Source organism: Gallus gallus, chromosome 8 (genome assembly GCF_016699485.2).
Source record: "Gallus gallus isolate bGalGal1 chromosome 8, bGalGal1.mat.broiler.GRCg7b, whole genome shotgun sequence".
NCBI classification, from domain to species: domain Eukaryota; kingdom Metazoa; phylum Chordata; class Aves; order Galliformes; family Phasianidae; genus Gallus; species Gallus gallus.
Genome location: NC_052539.1, coordinates 3,956,982 through 3,981,209, shown reverse-complemented (window position 1 = coordinate 3,981,209; position 24,228 = coordinate 3,956,982). Strand labels below are relative to the sequence as shown.

General features: G+C 43.4%; 1 protein-coding gene across 4 annotated transcripts in view; it reads left to right on the top strand.

The window, feature by feature from the left end:
• The window catches only part of TEDC1 (tubulin epsilon and delta complex 1), a 62,643-nt gene that overhangs the window by 6,329 nt on the left and 32,086 nt on the right, over window positions 1-24,228 (top strand). For all 4 annotated transcript variants that reach the window (XM_025153038.3, XM_422217.8, XM_040704822.2 and 1 more), the window contains 2 exons: window positions 11,271-11,435; window positions 17,342-17,440. In XM_025153038.3, coding sequence (XP_025008806.2) covers window positions 11,271-11,435; window positions 17,342-17,440 — 264 coding nt within the window. The remainder of the gene's footprint in view (window positions 1-11,270; window positions 11,436-17,341; window positions 17,441-24,228) is intronic.

Sequence of the window (24,228 nt, the reverse complement as noted above, 5' to 3'; positions counted from 1 at the left end):
GTACGCTGTGATTTTGGTTTCTTGCAGTATAGATGAGACCAGTTTGGAGGAGTGAAGGTAAGTGAACGTTGCTGGTCTCTGCTGCCAGACTGTATGCGTGGGACTGTGGGCAAACAGGTTATTTCTGAACTCTAGGGCTGTTGGCATTGGATGGAACAAGTAATCCTAAGGCAAACGGTATTAAAAAGCATCAAGAGCTCAAATGCCAGCTGCTATTGTTGGGGTAACTCATGGCCTTGTAGCTTCCTTGAGAGAACAATGAGGTGTACTTACGTTTCCATAAATAAAAAGATACTAGCATATAGAGAGCCTGCCCTGAAATAGGCTCAGGGTAACTGTGTGTCTACTTTGGCTACCATGTACATGATCAGGGAGGGGGAAAAAAGCAAAAAACTCCAGCCCACAGCCTCATAAAAGTAGTATTACCAAAAGTTATAATTTTCCAACCTGTTCCTTGTGTTTAAGAGTGTGTATTACTCTACAGACATTTGCTTTGGTATATAAAGTGAGAAGCTGAGAAGGAAATATGTGGTTTTTTTCCACGTTTTTACTGTCTCTGCTCTTAACATAGTTGTAACATAGACTGAGTTTATGCTGTTCGCCTCAGTGTGTTAATGTGGTTGAGGTCCCTCTGGATGGATGTAAGTTTGTTTTAAGTAATCTTCGTCTATGAGATGTTAATTGCTGGTAAGTCTGGTTCTGAATGGTAAGCTCACAGAACTGTCTCATTCCTTGGCAAAGGACGTTGTAGGTGATGAGTCCTACCTTCCTGTATCTGGTAATGTTTAAGGCCTTGTGTTCTGCGTGGTCGTGTAGATGTGTGTCCCTAGACTGCGGACTGCATCCTTTTAATGTTAGTTAGGGGCAGATCAGTTACAGCTGTTACTGGGGCTGGCCAGCCTACCAGGAACAGAACCTCTGCTCCTGAGTGGAGGATTTACCACCTGAATTCCATTCAGCACTTGCTCCTGTTGAGAACCTGCAGATCTATCTGTTTGGCTTTCTTTATACCCAAAGCCCTACTTCACAGGGAAATTTAGAAGCTGAGAATCAAGCTGGAGCCCAAGCCTTGAGACCTAATCTACATCAGGAAGGCTACTAGTAGGCAATGGTCTTTGTATTTCACTGCTGTGGGTGCTGTGGCCACAAGCTTGTGACTAATGGCAGAGAGTTTAGGAAGTTACAACCTGTGTTCCTCAAAAAGAATGTAATACGTTTCATGGTTTTTTTCCAATAACTCTCCCAAACCAGCGTTTGCAAAGGGTTACAGACACAGTGAGGTTCTTAATAGGCCAGATAAAAAAAATTTATAGACTGGGAGTTGGAATTAGTGTATGTATGTAAAGCTTGCTGTATTAACGGCAGCATTTCTTGTTTGGTGTTCATCTAGAAAGTTTTCGTCATGAAACTTATGAGTGGTAAAACAAATAAATGCAGTTGGTCTTAAGGAAGAAATGTTAGACTGTAATTGGTGGTCCTCTTTGTGGTTCTGTACCACAAAGAAGTAAAAGAATTTCCAGGGAGAGATCTTATCATGGAGCTGACCAGCGAGGCATTACAAAACCAATGCATCTGAGCAGTAAGACCCAAGCAAGCTAAGACTTAGAAATGCCCAGTTAAGGAAATAAGGATGGGTGTGAAGGAGATTGTAGGTGGTTCAGCTCCTTGTACACCGCTCACTAGACCCTGTTGTTTGCACAGAAGTGTGATGGTTATTGTAGTGTTATTTTACTATCTTCATTAGTATCTGCTCATCAGTCAGAACAGTGTTTAACTCCTAAAATCATAGTGAGCAACAAGAGGTGAGATTGTCAGTTTGTTACCAGGCATCTTGTGGGTTAAAGTACAGCCTGAACAATTGAAGTGCTGGCAGTTTGACTCTGTGCATGGTAAATAGCAGGCTTTTCTGATACTCAGGCTGAAGTGTTGGAAGATACATAACAGATGGTACAGACATTTCCAAGCATGTCAGAGATGTAGTCTCTGCAGTTGTAGTTCTCTCTTATTTGAATAAATGGAAGAAAAAGGCATGACTACTTGAAAAGAGAGAAAGATCATAAAAGAGCATTTCTTTCTCTTTCTTCTTCATTTAAAGCAAGTGAAGTTCATAGCTGAGAAAGAGCCTGAAAAACGCTCCACCACACGGAGCCTTTTTTAAACATATTATAAACAATTGAAAATATTTTCTTGAAAATGTTGCAAAACAACAATCCATGAAATACTGTTTGGTTCCGTGCACTGCTGAGATCTCTGCCAAAATCAGCAAAGCATGAAAGCCAGTGCTTACTAACAGAGCACATCCTTTGGTCTATTAGAGAGAATAAATATGAAGAAAGCCCCCCACCTCTTTGTCTTCATCTAAAGAAATGGAGCCCCAAGAGCTGCAGCACAGCAGTAGCTCAAAGGGATACGTGTGTGGTTTGCTGTTAAAATGCTGTTGGAGATCCACAAATGTGGACTGTTGTGTGAAGGGTCTGTTGTACGAAGAGGAGAGAATGCAGCTAATCCCTAAATTAAGGGTGCAGAGATGTTCTGACCATTCTTTCAGGCTGTGTTTGAAACAAAGCCCTACCAGCAGCGGAATTGCTGATAGTATGCCAACTACCCAACAAATCAAGGGCCAATTAAATTAATTCATTTCATTCCAGATTACCACTCCATGGCCTTTTCTTCTCCACGGTTCCTTAGCAACATGCTTTTTTTCTCTCCTTCAAATTGAACGCTTCCATCTGAAGGATTTCAGCCTGTTATTTATAGAGGAACAAGGGTATGCATGACACATGATGGACGTGAAGCTCCACTGCTGCGAGGAATTCAGAGCCTTAAGATCCTGAGCTAGGAGAAGCATCCAACAAGCCTAATTTTACAGACATTTATACCTTCCGAGTCAAAAGTTAAGTGATATCTGAAAGTATTAGCTACATGGTGGTAAAAGTATGATGAAAGGGTTAGGGTAGTAGGAGGTAGTGCTTAATGTATCTAATGTAATAAAGAAATAAAAATAATCTCGGAGTAGTTGTTGGTAAGGATGGATATGTTACTACCTTGGATAATTATGTAGGCTGGCTGCTTGGATGTGTTAGGAGAATCCTTCAGGGCATCTTGTCTTATGTGGCCTCCAGTGCATTTCTCTTGCAAGGGCGGTGCTACAGGCTGCTGTGCCATGGTCTGGGACGCCTGCTGTGGGCTGCAGCAGCCTGCAGTGTTGGGGGAGCTGCTGCCTTCAGCAGCCTTCTGTCCATGGCTCTCCTCCAGGTTATGAATTGCAGAACTAGAGAGCTGGGGTAGAGGAAACAGTGAAGAGAGCTGCCTGGAGCCCCCATTGCTGTACAGGAGAGGGAGGAAGGGCAGGTTGTGTATGCTGGGCTCTGGCACATGGGCTGCTGTAGTTCAAGTTCATTCTGTGCACTGATAGTCCTGCTTTGTCAGCAGGTTGGTGACAGCAGAGGCAGTCAGTGGAAGCTCAAATCTTGCACTAATCAACTCTAGAAGAAATAAAATAATTAGAGGAAATCACTAATTGCATTGGTCCTGTAAAGGCTGGAGTACAGCCTGAATTGGAGGCTCACATAGATTTACGATGTGTCTATTTTGGAATTCTAGCCTATTGTTTTTGCTTTAAAGCACTGGGTGATGAGTTGTTGGATGCTGTCTTGAAAGTCTTTTTACACTCTCCGTGGATTTCTGTCTCAAATAAGTACCGCAGAGATGTTGAATTTAGCATCTTTTGTTGCTTTGGGTGACGTGAGGAATAATCTTGAGTGCTGTTCATTGATTCCACATGGAAATCCTAGAGTGCAAGGGTAAGTTTAAAAACAAAAAGCCACCACATCTGAGTGATTCTTCCTCTTGCATTCTTTCCTATAAAGTTGGTGGATTTTCTGGTCTGTCCTGAGGTGTTTATGAGAACTCACAACCAAACCCAGTGCTTCTCCAGCAGCCAGGCTGAGCAGCAGCCACCATTTCTCCCTCATTGAGACTTGTGAGTTCTGGAGGTGTAGGTTCTTCCATGAGACCAGGGTTCCTGTATCCTTTGGAAGAACTCTGCCAGTTACACTGAGCCTCTGTAGCTTTACTGTTCATGCTTGTAGCCTGCTGATGTGTTATTGACCAAAGCTGGTACAACTGTGTGATCTTCACCTGAGACAGAACACAAGGAGGAGGACCTTGAGAGAAACTTGATGGAAGCATTGGCTGACCACAGTGAATGGCAAAATAATAATAATAATAACATATAGTATTTATGAGCCCTAAAACAGGGTATAGAGCCTTAACAGTGTGAATTCTGTTGCTCACTTTTTTTTTTCATGGCACTTGTGGACTTGGAGAATTCTCCTGTTGTCTTTCCATTTCTTTAAGAAGCAGATTATTGATTGATATAAACTTGCTTTTCTTTTTAGCATATCATGGCTTTTTCCAAATCTGCACAGTGGCTTGTATAGATAATAGCAGTGCTCTGTGAGCAAGAATTCCTTCTGTTCCTGGGAAGAATACTGCCTGTACTGGTATTGTTCCTGCAGCTGAAATTAATTTATGTGCCCAGTAATTTAATTACGTGTGAAGGCTGTTGAGTTTTTAGATGGGGGCAGTGATGTTACTTCCCTCATTATCACCAAGATACGGTGTATAAATACTTGTTCTGAGTTCTGCTAATTCCCTCTGCCTGCCTCTTGCCCTCTGTGTGAAGTTGGACTCCCCTCCCTTTTTGTGAATGCACAGTAATTAACACACAGAGCTATTATGGCTATTGTAGCTGGAATTTGTGTATGTCTTTCTAGCATGCCAAAATGAACTTAGTTTCATTCCTTGTTGTGTTTACCGGGAGAATGAAACTAAACATGTGTTCTGACTCTTGGGTTTGCAATTTGATTCCCCTTTTGTTTGTCACAGTCTAACTTGGCTCACTGGCTATTTCCATTATAGCATGAGCCTTCTGCCTGCTTGCTCATCTTGCTGTTGAAATGCCTTTCTCTTACAGAAATCCTGTCCAGCACGGCTGTTCTTAAACCACATTACTGTGTCAAAGTGTGAAGGCGGTAGCCAAGCCTGATGTTACTCCCCAGCAGAAAACCAGGGCACCTTTAACACCAGTGTCAGTAAATATCAGTTTTCTGCTTTTTCCCCCTTCTTAATGTATTACAATGCCACGGAGAGTAGGGGATTTTATTAACCTATTGATTCTAACTTGGAATCATAATTACTTTCCAGATCTGTACAAGCCTATATGAGCCTGCCGGCTTTCACTTTTTGATGTGCCTCCCCTATTCCCTGTGCTTAACACTTCTGCTTTATTCGACCTCCTGTCTTACTCAGAGCTCTCACCATTTATCTCTTTTGCTACTACCACTGCCATATTACAGTAGCTGCTAATGAACACACTTTTTTAAGACCCCAAAGCCTAAATAGAGGGCACAGGATCCCTAAAGGTTCTCCTGCAGGGTTTCTCTCCTCTGATTATTGCCAGGAAGCACTGGGAGACTTTTAGTTAACAACATTTATTATTGCTTGACACAGCGAATACACTCTTAGGATTTTCTCAGACACTCCGTCAAGTTAAAACACTCTAAAAGCAATGTCTGCAATGATCAAAAAGCCTTGTAATTTAGGCTTTTCACAGCCATCATTTATTGAACTTGCCATTTCTTTGGGGGATGTCTGGATTTGAAATGAATGCAAAGTTACTTGAACCCGTGATGTTATGGCTGGCTTTGGATGGGTCTCCAAATGTTCATATGTTCAAATGTTTCAGTGTCTCTCCTGCCCTCCATTGGCAAGGAGTGGGCAGTGCCTTTTGGTGCCTTCCGACCGTCTTTGACCTTTTGATTTAAATGGGAAAATCCTTCACTTCTTAAGTGAAAAGGGTTAACTCCCACTGCAGGGTCTGTGGAAGGAAAGCAATTACTCCTCAGGAGATCAACACGGACATGCAGAGGAGAGCATGGCAGGCTGTCTGTATATGGCAGAGCTCGGCCTTACCTCTGACCCGAGGCAGTTAGTGTTTCTTCTCCTCCTAGCCCCTTTCCTCTGGACTCCCTGCTAATGTTGCATGCCACATCTCTTTGTCTCACTGGATCCCCCCCCCCCGACAAGCTGCCTTCCCACAGCAGAGCTAAACAGATGTGAGCAAACAGGACTGCAGCTGCAGGCAGAGGAAGTGCAGTGCAAGGCATTATCTGTACTGCAGTTTGTTCAGCCCTGCGAAACGTGGCAGTCTGCAAGTGAAGCTCTGCCTCTCCGTGTGTTTCAGGGTATTTGGCTTCTTTGTTTCATCTGGATGCATAATGCAGTCATTTTGGGGATTGAAGTGCTACACCCTTGACCTTGTCGCTCCAAAGATGGGCAGTGCTGCTGTGCTGCATTAAAGGCGTAGTGCTTTTTCTCTCATGCAGAGCTTCTAAATGAGGCCTTCTGAACAACAAGGAGGGTTGGGATGTGTGACTGGCTCTGGTGCCTCAGGCTTGTGGCTACCACCAGGCAGGCTTGTTTGAACAAGGCAGCAAGAAGTAGGAGCTGTGCTCACATTTTGCCTTCCCTAAGCATCTTCCTTTTCACTCTTTGCCAATGAGATACCAGCAGAGCTCTTGGGAGTGCCACAGAGAGGAGTAATCTTTACAGAAGACATTGAAATGTAAAAGCTAAATGTCTTGCAGAAACATTGCATTTTTCTTTCTTCTTTTAATCTTGCTTCCGAATGTGCTATGAGCATCGCTTCTACTTTATAAGCACTTTCTTTTTAAATGGAAAATGTACTCTTCTGTGCTAAGATCTGGATATGTAGTTGGCCTGCTGGTTTCTTACAGCACCAATCTTCCCATGCACACAGCAGTCTGGATCCTTCTGTGTCTAGGAGGAGAGTCAATTAGCATTCTTGATGGAGCTTTTAATGAAAGTAGTGTTGTCCCTTTCACATTCCTCTCCTCAAATTGTTCCTTTTCATGTGTCCTCCCCCCCTCCCCCCCCCAGATGGATATATGGCTGAATTAGGAAAGCGTGTCTGATAATCTGGTATTTCTAGCTAGTGTTTAAATAAAAAACAACCTACCTATTTAAAGCTGTGTAATTACACTGGTTAACATATGTTATGTCGCACGCAAACCATTGTATGAGTTATGAGCAGTTCAGAATGAGCTCTCAGTAGAAGCTTACAGAAGAGCTTTATTGCTGTGATTTATGTGACTGTTTTGCCTTTTGCAAGCCCTGCAGTGAGCAATCTAGAGGCGTTCCTTTGGGATACGAGGCTGTGTGTGTACTGTAGTTGGGATCTGCGAGTAAATAGTTTCTGTCTAGGCACAGGTTACCTTTGGTGGAAGGGAATACCAGAGGGAGCACGCGTTAGAGGGTTTAGCTGATTGTTGCTTTCTGTTGCACTGCTCAAGGGTTGCTGCCCATTGGGGATATGACTTGGTGCATGTATCTCTGTGCTAAGCGTGCTCCAACAAGGCTGTGTCTCCATGGGCAGAGCAGTGAGCTGTTTGGTGGCTGTCCAAATAAGGAAGCAGAGAGCTGGGCCTTGGGGGATTTGGAAGAAGCATGGGAAAAAACTGCAGCAGGCTGGGGCCGAACCAAAGCCTGCCACCACCCTTCCCTTACCAACAGATGGCAGCTTATGGTTGCAAAAGAGCATCTCCCAGGGAAGCAGCCCTGCTGGAGCCCTCCTTTCCCAGCAGCACAGGCAGTGTGGGTCTGTTCCTCGGGTGCACCAGGCAGAGTGAGGCAGTGCATTGTTTCTTCAGAGCGATAACCACACTGGTGCGAGAGTATGCAAGCATTAAAGCATCCGTATGGACTGGGAAGATGTTGAAGTGTGAGCAAGTTGCACAGTGTGGGGTTTTCTTTGCAGTACTACTTGTATATTGAAGGGTCTCCCTTGAAACAGTATGGATTTTCCACTAAAATAGTTTTTGGAGTTTAATTAAGTACTTGTCTAATTTATCTTCATCCACTACGAGTAGAATTGTTCCTTCATTTCCAGTAAGAAATGCGTCTCAAACCAAAAACAAAAGCTTTATTCCTGCCATAAGCTGAAAGTTCTGAACCTTTAGTTTCTCTCTGATCAAATCACATACGAGTTGTTTGCTCAGATGCATGGAATGTGAAATGAAGTTAATAGGTCCATGTGTCTTTTTCTCACCCTCCTTTCTGCCTCCCCCTGTTTGTTTCCTCCATGTACTTTTATATATCTGGTGGCCTCTTTTGGTCCACTGTGCTTTATGACTCCGACTCGCTGGCACCGAGTGCCTTTGCCACGAGAACCACTGGCTCTTTCTGTGTTTGCTGCCTTGTGTAACTACAAGTGCATTTGCGTGTTTTGGGAATGATCTGGCATCTTTCTTTTTTCATAACAACTGGACATGAAATAGCCTGGGGAGGAATGCTCAGGGCTAAAGCTGGTGGTGCTGGAGACTGAATTCTCATGACTGTATTTAGCTCTGACCAAACTGGAGGTGCATTTATGCTTCATTCTAGCTTCTGCTTAACAGCTGTGCTAATCCCAGGTGCTCTGCTGAGTCTGTGTTGTCCAGTTGGACAGGACTAGCTCTGGTGTCACCAGTTGGAAAAGATTCCAACACTGCAGTGAGGTATGCATACATCCTATCATGCCTTTTGTTCTGCAAGCCTGTGGTTCTGGAGCTGCAGTCCTCATGCCTTGCTTGTCTGAAGCAGAATCAAAGAGGAACATTAGCTAACCGTTTACAAGCAAAAAGCTTTTCTGGTGCATGACTCTGAAGCGATCCCTTCCAGAGATGGTGTGGAGCAGCCCAAGTGCACTTCTTTGTATCAGAAGTAATTGTGCCCAATAGGTGTGTGCCCAAATCACTGCATAGATTAGATAAATTCACAGTTATATTTGAAGCTTAGACCCTAGCTTGGGTTGGTATTTTAGTGATGTTTCTCTCACTGGGAGAGCAGTAAATAGTCTTAGATGGTAGAGATGGCTCAGGAAATTGAGGTCATAGTATAATATGCAAGACCTTTTTTTTTTTTGCCTTGTTTACTTTATGACAGGGTAAGTATTTCGTAGCAAAAGTAAATTTCTTGTGCAGTTTGTGAAATAAATAATAGAGTTCCTGTTAAAAAATGCATTGACTAGCTTCCTTATTTTAATATTAATAAGGTGGGTCGCTACAATAAAATTAGCTCTGCACGGTGTTTGTCGTTTTGCTGCCAAAGCAATTGAGTCTAATGCTATTCCTTCCTGAAATGAATCCCCAGGAGAGCAGTGTTTGTGCCATTCTCAAACCTCTAATCCAGGGGAGCTGGAGTTGAACTGCGGATAATGGAAAATGAGTGTTTCAGTCTGGGAATCCCAAATACGAGAGGAGGACAGAGGCCTTTGACCTTGTGGCTCTCTGGCTGTTTGTTTGCAGTGTTTCAGTGCTGTTTACATCTGTGTTTGCTCTGGTGTGCTACTAACACCCAGCCGCTTGGCTCATGTTTGGGGACAACCTGGTAACTGTATCTATACAGTGTCACAGTCCAGAATCCTTGCCTGATGGTGACAGGGCCATTGAAGCAAGTGGGTCCAGTAGCTGGGCCTGCAGTGCCCAAGAACTCAGTGCCTTTTGATTTTGGAGCAAAAAGCTGATGGCATCTGAGGAAAAAGTGACACTGCACTTGACACAGAGGGGATAGTCTTTTTCCTTTTCCTTTGTTTTCTCTAAAGACACATCTGTGCCTTTAAAAGGAAAAGCCGTTTATGAACCCTGTGCTGCTGTGATTTATAGCACATATTTATCTGAGCCACGGAACAAAGGGAAAAAAAAAAAACCCTGTAATCTTGATACATTTTGTTGTGTGACCAGACCAGCACTTTTGTGCTTATAAATAATAGGAGCACTCATTGTATTAGAGGCACTGTCAACTGAGGCAATAGGTTAAAGCAAGCGTTAGGGGGGCTGCTTGATCATTGTTACAGATACACATCTGCTGAAATCTGCATTTAAAGCAAGATTAATTAAGCTCTCTTCATTTTGCATTTTTGCAGTTTGCATTTTTAGTTTAGGATCCAAACTGGAATTCTATTCAAGCTTTGCCTGCCAGCTGAATTTTTAGAAGACTTTATTGAACACGGATGTTTGTGAAGCAGAGGAGCACATATGTTTAAATACCACTGAGGTCTATGGGTACAAATATCTGCTCAACTGTTTTCTTGAAAACAGTCATGTTTCAAGTAGACTTGAAATTTCTACTTTAAAGAAAGGTCTTGAGGATCCAACAGCTGGGAAGTGCTTCCTTAGCTGGACACCACCAGTTCTGAAGCCCCAGGCCTTTGCAGGTCTGTGCTATTTCTACTTCTTACAACACGCTGTAGTCAAAATTTGGATGTATATATCGTGTTCACTGTGTGTGCTTTCTGTAGACCGAATGAAGCTGAGAGCTCACCCTTTAAGTGGTGTTTCTGTCATCAGAGGTCAACCAGCCCGTGTCCTCCTCCCTTATTCATTTGCAGAGTCTTAGCTGAAAACAGAGGGGTCTGTTTGGAAATGGGAAGGATCTTTGTGCAAGAGGCTGGGGAAGGTGGGATTCCCTCTGTCCTCCTTGGGGAGGTGATACAGCAGAAATGTCTCACTTTAGGTGATTGGCCAAGGCAAAATTGCATCCAGAAGGTGAAGGTATTGTTACTTATTTTTTTGCTGCTGCAGAAGGAAAATGGGACAAGCTGGACAAGGGAACACTCTTATTCTTCCTTCCAATTTACTCTAGAGGAAAGGCAAAACAAGGCTGTGTGGGACAGCTGCCCCTCAGTTTCACTCCCACCTTTACAGAGGCTGCAAGTGTTCCTGCAGACTCCTGAGCAGTGTCAGCTGGGTGGAGGTTTCTTTTTCCCCATTCTGCAAGAAGAGGAATGTTAGATGGGTAAAAGAAAACAGCTGGGTAAGCAAAGGCCTGCAGTTTTATCCCTATATAAGGCATTGATTTATAAAATTGGGTCACTTAGTACAGCCTGCAGCACTTTCAGAAAGATACTGGAGGAAATAAATCTGTTTTTTATGTTCTCTGACTTACTAGGACCTAGGCAAAATGTGATTTGTCCATCTGAACAGAGAGTATGCTTAGTGTCTCAGGATCACTCTTTGTGTCTTCCTGGGTATGGAAAATGAAAGACAGGAGAGGAAGGCAGCCCATTGCATCTTAGCTGTGAAGCTGATATTTATTCCAGAGTGCTGTAGTTTGGGGTAATTTTTACCTCTTTGGCCTGTGTTTACCACTGAGTGATTTGAAAATGTGGGAGTTACTTAAAATATCTTGGTGTTCTCTTCTGCTTTTAGTGTGAAGATGATCTGTCTCACAGCCAGAAGGATACAACTGAGATGGCACCTGGGCTGGAGGACAGAGTCGATGTTCGATACCTTCAGTGGTTAAATGGGAAGTTGAGGTTCCAGTGGCGGAGTCTGCATGCTCAGCACCAAGAGCAGTGCAAGCTTTTACATAAGGTAAATGATTCTTCTAACCCACTATGGCATTGTTTATTATTTAAAAGCTTTGTCAGCTAGTGCTAAATGTATAAATGATTCTTGCTTGCTAGTTCGGCATTTTCTCTAGTTAAAAGTGAGTTACTCTGAATATAAATACCCCCACCTTTCCCCACTGAGGCAGAACCATGAGAAAATGAAGTATGTCCTGTGTTCATAAGGTTGTAATTGCTGTATGAAAGTCTCCCTCACACATTGGCACATTGGTCACTTCCATAACTAGGTGGGCTGTCTCCATTTTCCTCAGAAGATGTCTGGTAGAAGCAAGACAGAGCGTTTGGCTCCCAGAGACAAGCAGTGACTCAAGTGTTAGTTCATCACAAATGTGCACTCAACGTTCTGAGCCCAGATGTTGAATGTCATAGCTGCAAAATAAAATGCAGTTTCCCTTTCTGCAGTACTAGGGAGCATCTGAACAAAACCCAAAAAACAACTTTTAAATCAGGAGACATTCAGTCTCTACCTGGCTGAGATTCCAGTTCGGTTCCCATTTGTCTATGGTGTTTATATGCCCATCCCTGTGCAGGTATCTGAGAAGCACAGTGTCTGCTTAGGATAGATGCAACCTGCAGTCCCAAAGTTGACAGCAGTGGTGACTCTGGAGACAAGTTAAAAAAAAAAATAAAAATAATAGATAATAAGTTGTAAAAATAGTTCTGAAAGTTATCCAGTAGTGTTTTGTCTAACCTCTCCTGCCTTCTCCTTTTGTATGGAGCCACTTGGTGTTGTGCCTAGAGGCTTGACAAATAATCTTTTCAAGACACAGAACAGGTTTGAGAAATTTCTCCTCGAAGAAAGCATATCAGCAAGTCGTCAGAATCAGAACAAGAGGGTTTTGAATGAAGATACCTTCTTTACTTTAATCCTGTGTGTGACAGAGCAAGGCTGAAAACTATAATGAGGTTACATTTTGTTCTTTACATGAATTGATTGCCGGGGAAGATGTCTGATTGACAGCCCTAGGGAAAGATCAGGTGCTGTGTGTGCAGCATCTAAAATAACCTTTTGCTTCTCATTGCCCACTGTGAATGTGCTTTTCTGAACTGCAGAGGCAGACAGCAATTCACCTTAAGTGCAGGTGCAGTCCTTGGCTTTTGCACTGAGATTACAGACAGCAATGCTACTGGGAGAGGTGACTTAATGATGTAAAACTCAAATGAAGTGTTCTCCCCTTGATAAGCTACCTCTATTTGAGGTATGCTGATTTTTATAGTAGGTGAGGCAAATATTCCATAAGTCATCATCGGTGCTCTGATTTATCTAGTACTTGGCAGGAACAAATCATTAGGCAGCCTCGATACCTCAGCTTGCAGTTAATGAGAGCAAGGAAGAATTAAGAGCAGGTCAGAGCTGGGGCCTTGAGAACAGAGATCCTCTCACTGTCTGGGATGAAATGAAGGGAGGTGCTGAGTGGGCAACATACTGAAGTGTTGACAGGGAAGACGATGACCTCCTATGGGGATTGTACTTTGAAATAAACTTGGACTTTTTTTTCCCCCTCTGCTTATTGGAGGAAAAATGTTCATTCACATTAAGACTGGTGCAGTCAGAAAACAACTTGAGACAGGCTAGTTATTATGCAGTTTCCTGGACTGTGGTTTTCAGAGTCTGCAAGACTAAGCAGGAGAGGGAATGTTTCTGTTCATTCAGTTTCCCCATGCTTCCATTACTGCCTTCTCAGTCATTGCTGGACTAGGTTGAAAGCAGTAAGCTGTGCTGCTGATAATTTGCACGTTCAGACTGTGCTCTGTGGTATATGCAGAGGGCTACCATCACAGATACGTACATCTAAGGATTGATTGGGGCCCAGCTCCTCCATTTGTGATCACACACTGATATTATGTGTGCTCAAATATGTATGTGCGACTGTGGGAGTTCTGTTCAGAGCTATAATAAAGTGCAGCGCTCTGATTTATATTTTAGTTTGAATTAAAAGCAAGGAAATTGAAAGGCAGAAGTGACTGGAAAGGACTTCATTGCAGCGCCACATTAATGTTCACTTCTATAGCCACACAAAACACCGTGTGTACAGTTGAACAGCTGCATAAACAACTATTTGTATTCTCCGACTCTTACAGGGAAGTGTTGTCTGTGCTACTGCATTAACTTAGCTTTAAAACTTTTAAACCAGTCTGCTTTGTCTTAGATGACTGAGCTTACCCACATGACCTGTATGTGAGCTGTTGCTTTCCTCACATAAACAGCAAGCACAATGTGCAATAGGCTAATGAGTGTTATGTTTTTCAGTTATACTGACAGATCCAGAGGACTTTCTCTACAAAATGATAATTATGGTTTCTGCTCACTCTGTTTAATAACTTACTGGGTTTTGTATCTCAACTGTGGAACAGCCTTATTTACTCTGATCACGAGCTATAGCTTTTGCCAAGTAGTGGTGACACTTCCACATATTTTGTTCTGTGACTCACACAAGCTCGAAAATACCATATTCTCTATTTGGGACTTTCTGAGAAAAATGCATCACACTTGGAAAATATATTCCTACTCAGGAAATGACTGCTTTGCCATGCTATCTTATAAGCATGGGTATTGCTGCTGGAAACAAGGATCGTACACGGGATCCTGCAAGAAGCAGGCAGCGTTGGAGCAGGTCAGCAGAGGCGGTGAATGAAGTCCATCCTCAGAGGCTTGCAAAACACATATACATGTTGGCAGTAGTCCTTGTTAGAGCAAGGGGCCAGACTGAGGACCTTCAGAGGTCTTTTTTGGTTCTGTGACTTTGTGAAAAAATAGAATATCGAATTGCTTGGGTGCTCGGGGACGTGTACTTTCAGGTTACAAATGATGACTCACGTCGTAATGAAATAGTGCTGTATTGCCTGGAGAAAGTGAAAAGGAGTGGTAGGAGGGAGATACAAGGTGAAATGGGCAACAATAAATGGCACTTCATTCTCTAAAGTACACAGATGATAGCTGAAATCCTCCTCTGTGTGGTATGGGTTCTCCGGGGCACCGTGTACTCTGTCCTGTATGCAGCCGCTTAGGGTGGATGGTACAAAGTTCTGCAGTAAGCAGTTTCAAGCAGTGGGGAGTGAAGCCTGCCTGGAGCTAGAGCCAGCCGTGGTGGGAGCTGCTTGTTCAGTGCTCTGCCTGCTGCTCTGCTTTGCCAGCCCTTCTGCTAGCTAGCTGCTTTCCATTGCCTTCAGCTCCCTAGGCACGCAAAGCTCCCAGACACCTACGTGCCCCACTGTAGGAAGGAGACTTCCTCAGGGAAATCGTAACCTCTCTGTTGCTGAGGAGTTTTGCAGCCCGAGGCTGTGAGCTGTTGAATAACATTATAATAGCTTTTCAACACGGGCAGGTTTGCCTGCTTTGAAAGTATAATACGGCAATACTAGCATAATTCCTTCCAAATTCTCAGTGGTACTTATTTACCTGATAGACATTCAAATACATCGAAGCATGAGGGATACATTACCATATTAAGGCACGCCTCTTGGCTTCTTCTCTTCTCTTCTTCTTCCTCTCAAGTGCCAGTGGAATATCTATCTGCCTGCCTTTTGATCCCTCTTGAATTCATAGGGGAGAGAAGCTGTTTTTTTGTTAGGCCTTGAATTGCCACTTAGCCTTAAAATGTGGACGAGAAGCCTTGCATAGTTTCAGAAAAACAGCTTAAAATTGGCTTTTTTATTCCTCGGGTCTGTTAAATGCTATTATGCCACAATCAGCATGTAAAAAGAAATAGCAGAGTTTCTGCAGAGCGGATGGATTTCCTGTGGGTATTTTCAGCTGTCTTCCCTCCACTAAAGACTAGGACAGAAATTACAAATGAAATAGGAGAGGGTTAGCCTGAATTCAGAGGTGAATTTTGTTAAGCATCCGATTGTGGACTGTGGGCATATTTTAGTAGGAATAAAATGATATTCAATGGTATTATGGACGATAGAAGAAGACTTTAATATAAATGGTATTATCAGATCGTGGCGAAATGGCAATAACGGTTCTAATGTGCTTGGAAATTGTAACAGCAGGAGTTGTGAATGCAAAGGGGAACTGTGGAGTACCTCCTATGAAAGGAGTGGGTTCTTGTGCCTCCTCGAAGATCAGTAATATAAAATAAGTTGTGTTACGGTGGGTTAGATTGGTGGTATCTATGTGTTGGGGTGAAGGGATTTGGACAAAGTTTTGATGTTCTGAGCAGCAGAGGGCAGATGCTGGATGATGACTTCATTATCAGTAATTTACGAGTGAGCTGAACTGTGGTTGTTGGATGCCTCTCTGTCTTGGCATGAAGAATCTGCTGTAAATGACTACATTGGTAGTTCTGAGGCTTTTTAAAGTATTTGAAAGGCTTTGCTTTCCTAATGTGACTCTGCCCTTAGATCTCAACAGATCTCTTCATTGCAAATGCATGTAAGCAATGATCAAGTCCCCCTTTCACCCTCTTTCAGAGGAATTGACCAGCTGGTCTTTTTGCAGGTTGACTGAACTCCAGGGCATTCAGGAGTTGGTCCTGGATGCTACCCAGGAGTGAAGGCTGTGCCTGTACTCTCAGGCTGTGTAAGGTTCAGTCAGACCTGCCTCCTCTTTGTTTGGTTCCATGCAGCAACATCTACACGTGCCCTCCGCCTCTCACCGTCCACCTGTAGCTTTTGTCTCGGTACTCTTTCTCTCTGGAAGCCTTGCTTCATCTTTAGTCAGAACATGATTTTTCAATAACAGCTTGTAAAAATACACATACCGGATTGTGCCAGCATCCATCTATTCTGGTCTCGGAGGAACACTTTATTCCTCTGTTGCTACAGCTTCACAGTATTTGTTTTGAGCTTCAGCCGGTAGCGTGGCTGCAGCATACCTTTGAAGAGAGCTTGAAATTCAGTCCCGGTGCTGTGGCCCAAAGCTTTTGCTGCTGTGGTTACACGAGAATGCAGCTGGGAGAGCCACGGTGAGCAGAAAGGAAGGCCGTTGTGTGGGGAGGTGCTTTTTTATTTTTAAACTTGCATAGCTTTGCACATGTGACAGATGGTTGTCACCAGGAGTGAGTTTGGGGAAAGGAATGCTAAAATATTCCAAAGTTTCAGAGAAGGGTTGATAATTGCCCAGTGCCTGTCAGCTTTAAAATAGTTGTCAATACCCATGTGTATGATAAAGTTCATATTAGAATAAAGGAAGAAAAGCAGGAAACATTCTCTGTCTTCTGGCAGAAATATTAATGAAATATGAGCGACTCTCTGACAAATGCGTGCTGCTATCTTGTTTGGCAGCTGCAGTTATTACAGTAACAAAGGGATCAGCTCTGAATAGGACGAATTGCTTTTTATTGTTCCCTTGACTAAGTTGGGAAGCTTCTTCATCAAATAATTGATGATACCATCACCAGTGCAGCTGGGACAAGGTCCCAGTAAGAGAAAGCCAAGAATATATAGCAGCAGAACAGATACTTGCTGTAACTTGGTAGCGTGTTCTGCTTTAAAGGAAGCAATCAGCAGTTATTCTGAGGCCATCCTTTACCTCTGTTAAGACTTGTACTATCTGTGTAAGTGTTTTTTCCTCTCATGTTATGTACAAGAGTGTGCAGAGTAAGGAAAAAAGACTGAGACGTGAAAAAGAGAGTAATCGTTCACTTCTGCTGTGGTGGCAGCAGAGGCAATTCTTGCATGTGTTTCTGGTAAAGAGTGCTGGATGGTCCATTTTGTGGTGTGTGACCATGGGTTCCCGTAGTCTCTCTTACAAAGCTCTGTTGTATTGGTGATTGCAGTTAAATTGGACTTGCTATTGGCAGTGGGTGTGTAACCACTGGTTCACATCACCGTTGCATCCATGTGAGCTGTTGGATGGCAGCTAAAGGTCCTGCTAATTATCTGGTCCTTACAATTACAGATGTCTTTTACTTTGATCTATTCCAGATCCATTTATTCACTAGTGGCTCTCATACGGACCAGGCCCTTGGACATTTTTCTGTCACAGAAACAGATCTCATCAGACATCCGGAGAACTACAACCAGGTAATGCTTGTTCTGTAATCCTTAGATGCTTAGGATGCTTTAGACAAAGATTGGTCAGCAAAAGACTGCATTTCTTGTAACATTTAACCATTTCTAACAGAAATAAAGGCTCATATTGCAGAGCTGTCTGTCTCCTCCTTTATAACTTGTACCTACCAAATACTTTTCTCCTTGTTTGAAGAAGTCATAGGAGATACAGAGATATTGGTCTGGGTTGTGTAAAGGCTGGTAGACAGGGAGTGGGGAGAGACCTGAATGAAATTACCAGCGATTAAAAGGCTTGTAGAATAAATCTGTTATAGACCAGCAGGCTGACTGCTTCTGCTTGCTGCCAGTAACCATGCTGGGGGGCTCCTAGGCAATGTGTCTACGTTTGACCTTGCATGAATGGGCTGTTGTAATAGGAGGAGATCTGATTTCTCTCTCCAGGGGAACCAAAGCAGATCTGATGCTAGGATTCGTTACTGCCAGAAATTGTACAAGTGGATTACCTTTTTGGCTGGTAGTGTGGCTTATTTTCTGAGAGGTTTTAGAATCTAGGAGTCAGAAAATGGTCTGTGTTGGAAGGGGCCTTTAGAGATCACCTGGTGCAACCCCACTGTTTAAGCAGGGTCACCTAGAGCCCTACTGATCATGAGATCAGTACTTGGCAGTTTCTGCAGTCTGTTCAAATCTGTTTGCTCAAGGAAGATATTCTTTCAGCTGCTACTTTAAGAGGGGAAATGGGTATTGTAAATATTGCACAGAAAGTAATTCTGGAAAGTAAATCTGAAGATGGGAGATAGTCTCATGTTCAAACCTCCTAAAGTAAAGGGCACGTTAATCTTTCATTACTGAGAATTCCTTGGATGAATGGTTTGCATCCAGCCTCTTGATTAGGTTCAGCTGCCTAGAACATTTTCCTGGAAAACTATTGTAGAGCAGGTGGTTAGGTCAGCTTGAGATTGCTTTCTCATTTCTGCTTCACAGTCCCTTTCCTAAGGTTTGCCCGGCAGCTCAGAACAGATAGCAGCGCAGACCTTTGAAGCCCATACTTTACAGTCTCTTGAGCTTAGCAAACGTCCAGGAAGGTCTGGTGGGCTGATATGAGAAGCTCCTACACTGTATGGAAGGACTTTGCAACTACTTTTTTGCAAAGCCTTATCCTGAAATCATCACTCATCTCTTACAGTATAGCACAATGACACTGCTACAAAGCCCATTTGGGTTTGGCAGCGCTATTAATTAATCATTCCAGAAGTCTTTCTTGCATGCTGTTTGCTTTCCTCAGTCAGAACCATAAATCTGGAAGTGGGAGATGATCCCATTTGAGAGGTTGGTCTCACACCTGGAGTCACACTCACGATGGCTGCTTCAGGTGCACTATTCAGTGAAGGCTCAGGGTAAAATGGAAAGAATCTGTGTTTATTTCAAACAGGGTGCTGCAGTCAAGAAGCAACATAGGTACCCTCTAAACCTTAGTTCTAATCTGTTAAGGTTTCATTCTACCTTTCCCAGGTTTAAGCAACGACTAAATAAAATGAGGTATACTCCTTTTAAACAGACGATCACTGAGGGACAGAGGAGGCAGAGTAGCAGCAGATGTTTTCTTCAAATCAGCTGTGGATGGCCAGGCTCCATCTCCAGTTACTGCTTCTCTAGCAGCTGTAATCCCAAACAAGTTCCAGCTCCAGTGCTGGATCGTTTGAGCAGTCTTCATGGTTTTTGTCTCTCCTTACCCCTATTTCCCAAAAGCAGCTTCCAGAACTCAGATGCTCAGCATATACAATGAGTCCCGTATAACAAGGTGGCATGGACTTGAAAAGGCAGGGGTACTGCAAGTGCCAGTGTTCCAGATGGGTATAATACTCAGTATGCAAAGTGATACTTCTTTGGAAAACATAGTAAAAAGCCTAATTTTCAGATATCTTCATAAGATTAAGTGAATTATGCATATTTGAGTAGCTTGGTTTCCAGTATTGGTACAGATGGCAGCGCTCTGCCAAATGTTTTATTCCAAAAACTGTGAACTATCTTTTTCTCCTTGAGTAATATGACATTTCTGTTAATGTCACCTCAAATAATAGCCCGCCGCATGGATCGATAGAAAGAGCAAGCATGAGAATTTCTTACTGTGATGCACCCATAGTTGGTGGATGGCGTTGTAAATTCCCTCTTGTGCTGGGCATCCTTCGAAGGGAAGAAATGCAAAGAGGATTGAAGTGTCAAAATGAGCCATCACACAAAGGACATCGGGCTGGTTTTATTGAAGCCACGAGAACACTTCCATCTGTAATATCTTCAGATAAGTTGCTCTGACCTGCAATAAAACAAGAGACGTTTCTTCTGACAGGGAAAGTGTGCCAGGATACAGAGCTGTGAAGTTAAACTTCAGTTTATGAAATGGAAGAGTCACGCTGCCTCTTTTCTATAGCAGTTGCACAGTCACTTGTTTAAGCGTTCTTTCCCTTGGATTTCTGACAATAAAACTCTTTAGCGTGCTTTTATGCACGGGGATTTTACTGGACATTATTATTCTTTTATCATCATAAAAGCCTTTGTCAGATTCATAGAGCTGGAAGTGCTCCAAGTGTAATAGTTTTAATTATGTTTTCCCTTAGCGAGGCGTGATGGAAATTCCAACCTCCCTGCAGCTTGGCTGGGCTGGGATGTGTGTGTGTGTGCTGCCATGGGCCACGCCGTGCTCACCTCCTGCACTGCCCGGAGGTGTTGGGGAATGGGAGGTGATGTTATTTCAGCTGGCATTCCATTTCCAGGAGATGTGTGCACGCACCTGCTGGCTCTTAACCTCTGCATGACGTGGGACAGATGGGGGAATTTTTCATACCAATGAGAGTAATGTAATCCCATTCTTGTTTATGAAGGCCATTTACCTTAATTCTGCATTGCAGTGTCACCAGCTCTGATATTTTACCTTGAGCCTGAAAAATGTATGTTGCCCTTCAGAGTCATTAAATTAACTTTCTCATCAAACTGTGAGCATATATAGAGATCAATGAACTCTGAAGCAAAGGAGTCTCTTCCATTTGTTCCTTCTTTTATGCTGCTTTCAGTGTGGAATTCAGTCTTACTGGTTTTGTGATTAGCAAAGATTAAAGGCTGTAGTCAGGACTCAGGTCCTTGGTACAGTGCAGGCTGTGCTGGGGAGGTCATTGAAATAGTAATGGATAAAAAAGGCACCCTTTGATGCCAGTGGATCAATTTACAGTCTGTGACAGCAAGTAAATAACGTGGCTATCTGCCAAACTGATGTGCAGAGAAAACTGCGGAGCTTTGGTGTGAATAGCTGATTTGTTTCAAAATCTAATGAAAAATATTTATACTTCTTGATTACTGACCTGTTTTAAGGGGAGTTTCTGTGGCCTAAGGAACTGGGGTCCTTGGAGGGAAGTAAAAAAGACCAGCAAGCAAATAGTCTGTCTGACTTTGCTTGCGTTACATGTGATCAATTCCACACCCATAAAAAAAAACAGGTGAGATTTAGCTCTCTGAGCAGCAGATTGGGTGGGCTGGGCTGGGATGGCACTGGCACAGCATCAATCTGCTTTCTGGGCTGTTCGTGTATCTGGGGAGGAAGCTGCCATGCAGTGTGTGTGTATGGTTTCCTTTGGTCAGATGGGACTGCATGATTTCTTACTGGGACATTCAGAAGGGAAATGATCAAGCTGTAAGATAAGTTGACTGTGGACCCTAAATCTCCTGACAGATCCTATTCAAAACATCTGTCCCAGATGGCTGTTGCAGATGGGTGACACAGCAGTTTGTTCTCTGTAATAACGCATAGATTGAACTCTTGCACAGCAATGAAGGGTTTCTGTTCTTTTCAGAATGGTGCATTTGGGCTGGGAGGATTAGGGGCTGAGAGGCATTGATTTGTTAAAAATATTGAATGTGCATTTACAAGTTGCTTTGCACGATGTCTTCAGTTTGCGTCGTGTGTGTGTGCATATCTGGGTTTGTGCACTTCTTTGTCTAAAATCTCCCTGATCTGCTGAAGTATTTTATCTGCGTAGGGATGCTGGACGGTGAGATTGGCCGTGCTTGGGATGCACAAACCCTGTGTGCAAGCTTGTAGCCTGCTTCCATCTGAGCCACAGCACCACCTCCTGGAATATGGGCAAGGGTGAGCAGTGCGAGTTGTTATCTCCTGGGAATACTGTCCATTGAGTCATGGCTGTGCTATGGCTTTATCTCCAGAAATGGGTCCCGAGTTGCTGACTGCCTCAGGTGAAAATGGACTAACTACAGCAAGATAATTCCGGCTCTGTGTGCCAGGCTATATTTGGTGTCCTTGCTCCACTTGTTTGGGACTCCATGGAATGCTCTGGTGGTGACAGATGCTGCAGGCGGGCGCTAGGTGAAAATAAGCAGTTAAAACCCCACTGCTGGGCTTGACACTGTGTCACATCACTGATTTGACACAGACCTGTGCTAGCATGTAGTACTTGCTGTAATCGGCCCCGTTACGGTCTTGTATGGGAGGGCTGAAGGATATATACCTTGCTTGAATTTCAAAGACCCTGCCTTGGGACCATCTGATAGTTTATGATGTCCCTCTATCTGTTGTAAAAGCAATGGCTGAACCAACTCATTCTTCTGAAGGAGCAGAGATACCAAAGGAAAAAAGCAGGATCTGTGCTGTCGTTTGTGGTGCTGCTGGTAGGAGATGAATTCAGGAAGTGCAGGCATGTACTGCATGCAAATTGCAGCAAAAACAATTTGTTTTATTTGGGGTGGGGGGGAGACCTTGAGCTTCAAAGACAAGCTACCTTCATTGGCATAAATTGTTGTAGATTCATTATGTTCTGCAGTGCTCTGACAATTAATTCTGCTTGATCTGGCCCCTCAGCTTCTTTTTTAGCTTGTGATGTTCATCGCTTCCATAGCATGGTAAGAGCCATCGTTCTGCCATCGAACAGGGTCTGTATTTCATGTTCTAACTACTGGTCTAATTAAGGACACCTCCGCCTGTTTGTCATCGTGTTTCAATTTCTTGAAAGGAAAAATACTCGAATTTTCTCAAGTGAGCTCTGCACAGAAAATACGACATAAACTTCAGGAGTAATTGCACAGTGCTTTGTGATTATTTTTGCACATAAGGGTTTTTTTTTCTTTTTCTTTTCCCCTATGCGTTTTCTGTCTGAAATCTCTCCTTGGCAGCCTGAACTCGACAGAAACCTTCACAGAGGTGTTTTATTGTTGTGCCAGGCTCTCCGTGAGCTCTTCACAGAAAGACTTTTAGCACGAACCGATTGTCAGTGTGGGGGAGAAGCTGTGTTTCTGTGAATGAGATCAGAAAGGTAGAGAACAACCTTCCCCAAAGGAATACGGAGGTCTGTGACATAATTCTTGAAGCAATAGGGCGGAAGAGACAGCCAAGCCCCAAAGGATCTGCACACAGTGAGATTTAGACTTGCTCTGTGCACTGCCAGAATGAACTCAGTTGGGATCAGCAGTGGCTCCCGGCGGTTCGCTCAGTCTGCTCACAGGGCTGCAGGTGACCGGGGCCTTTAAACTCTGGCATTGCTGAATTCTGCTTTCAGAACAAACAGATTGATATTCTTTTGTTTTCTTTTCCTTTTACAGACCTTTTTTCAAGGTACAGAACTTTTTTTTTTTAAGCCATTGCATCAATGTTTTTAACCTGTTTTTGAAGCAGATTTGTTTTCATTGATGATTACTGCCAGATGCATCGCCTAAGTTCTTTAATGATGTAATGAGAAATAGTTCCAGAGCTGATGACCTTTAATAAATTTCAGGGTTTACCAATGAATTGCATGTTAGACTCATGGACACGTGTGTTTTGAAAAGGTCAATGATGACAAGCTTCTGGAATTTGCATAATTACACTCGCCACCGTACTTTGATTAAAGCCAGCAAGTTCTTTGCCCTTTTAAGTATTCAGGTCTTCTTCTCTTCCCATCTTCAGCTTGCTTTTCTGAAGCCATTCCAACATGGAGAACACAGAGAAGGTGGGCCCAGGGAACATGTTAGTCCCTCTGGAGGTTGTGGGACTTCAGCTAATCAATGGGTAGCTCGGATGCTGCAGGATGGATTTTCAGAACTGTCTTTAAAAGAAAGAGGAAGGGAAGATGGTGCAGTGAAACACTAGTGGTAGTATATCAAGTATGTCTGTTGCAGTATTTCATCTTATAGAGAGGGGAGTGCCTTGTATCTGAGTCATAGCGGTAGGGAAGAAGGTTGTTGCTGAAGGTGAAGAAGTGGTTGGAGCAGGAGAATTGCTGAAGAGGAGGGAAGCTTCGTTCTGAAGGGCACAGTACCTCTGTGCCGTTGTGTTCCCAAGTGACTTAAACTAGCCTTTACATAGCAGGTGGTTGATGAGCCATCTCCCATGGTTTCTGTGCCCAATTGGATGCTCAAGGCTATGAGTTATGAAAATGGTTTCTGCTCTGAACTTACTAGGCTGTAGAGCCTGTCGGGAGTTTTGGCCCTGCTGGCATCATCCTCTAGAGATGTCAGGCTTAACCCAGGTGGTATAATGGCAGCACATTGCTGTGTTAGAGTGGTTTCTTGGGTCAGCTGAGTGGTGTTAATGCCATGTGAGGCCACTGCCTCCTCCTCTTGCTGGGGCTCATCAGCTGAGGCCCTGTGCCCTGGTGATGGCGGTGCAGGAACTAACTCAATCAAACTTCCTGCAGTGCCTCTGCAAGTTACGGAGGTGCATTGGGAAGAGGTAACCATGAAGTGCTTGTAATAACTTCTGAGTTCTCTGGAAATTGAGTCTCACAAGTCTCAGTCAAGGTAAGCAAAAGAAATGGAAGCATTTC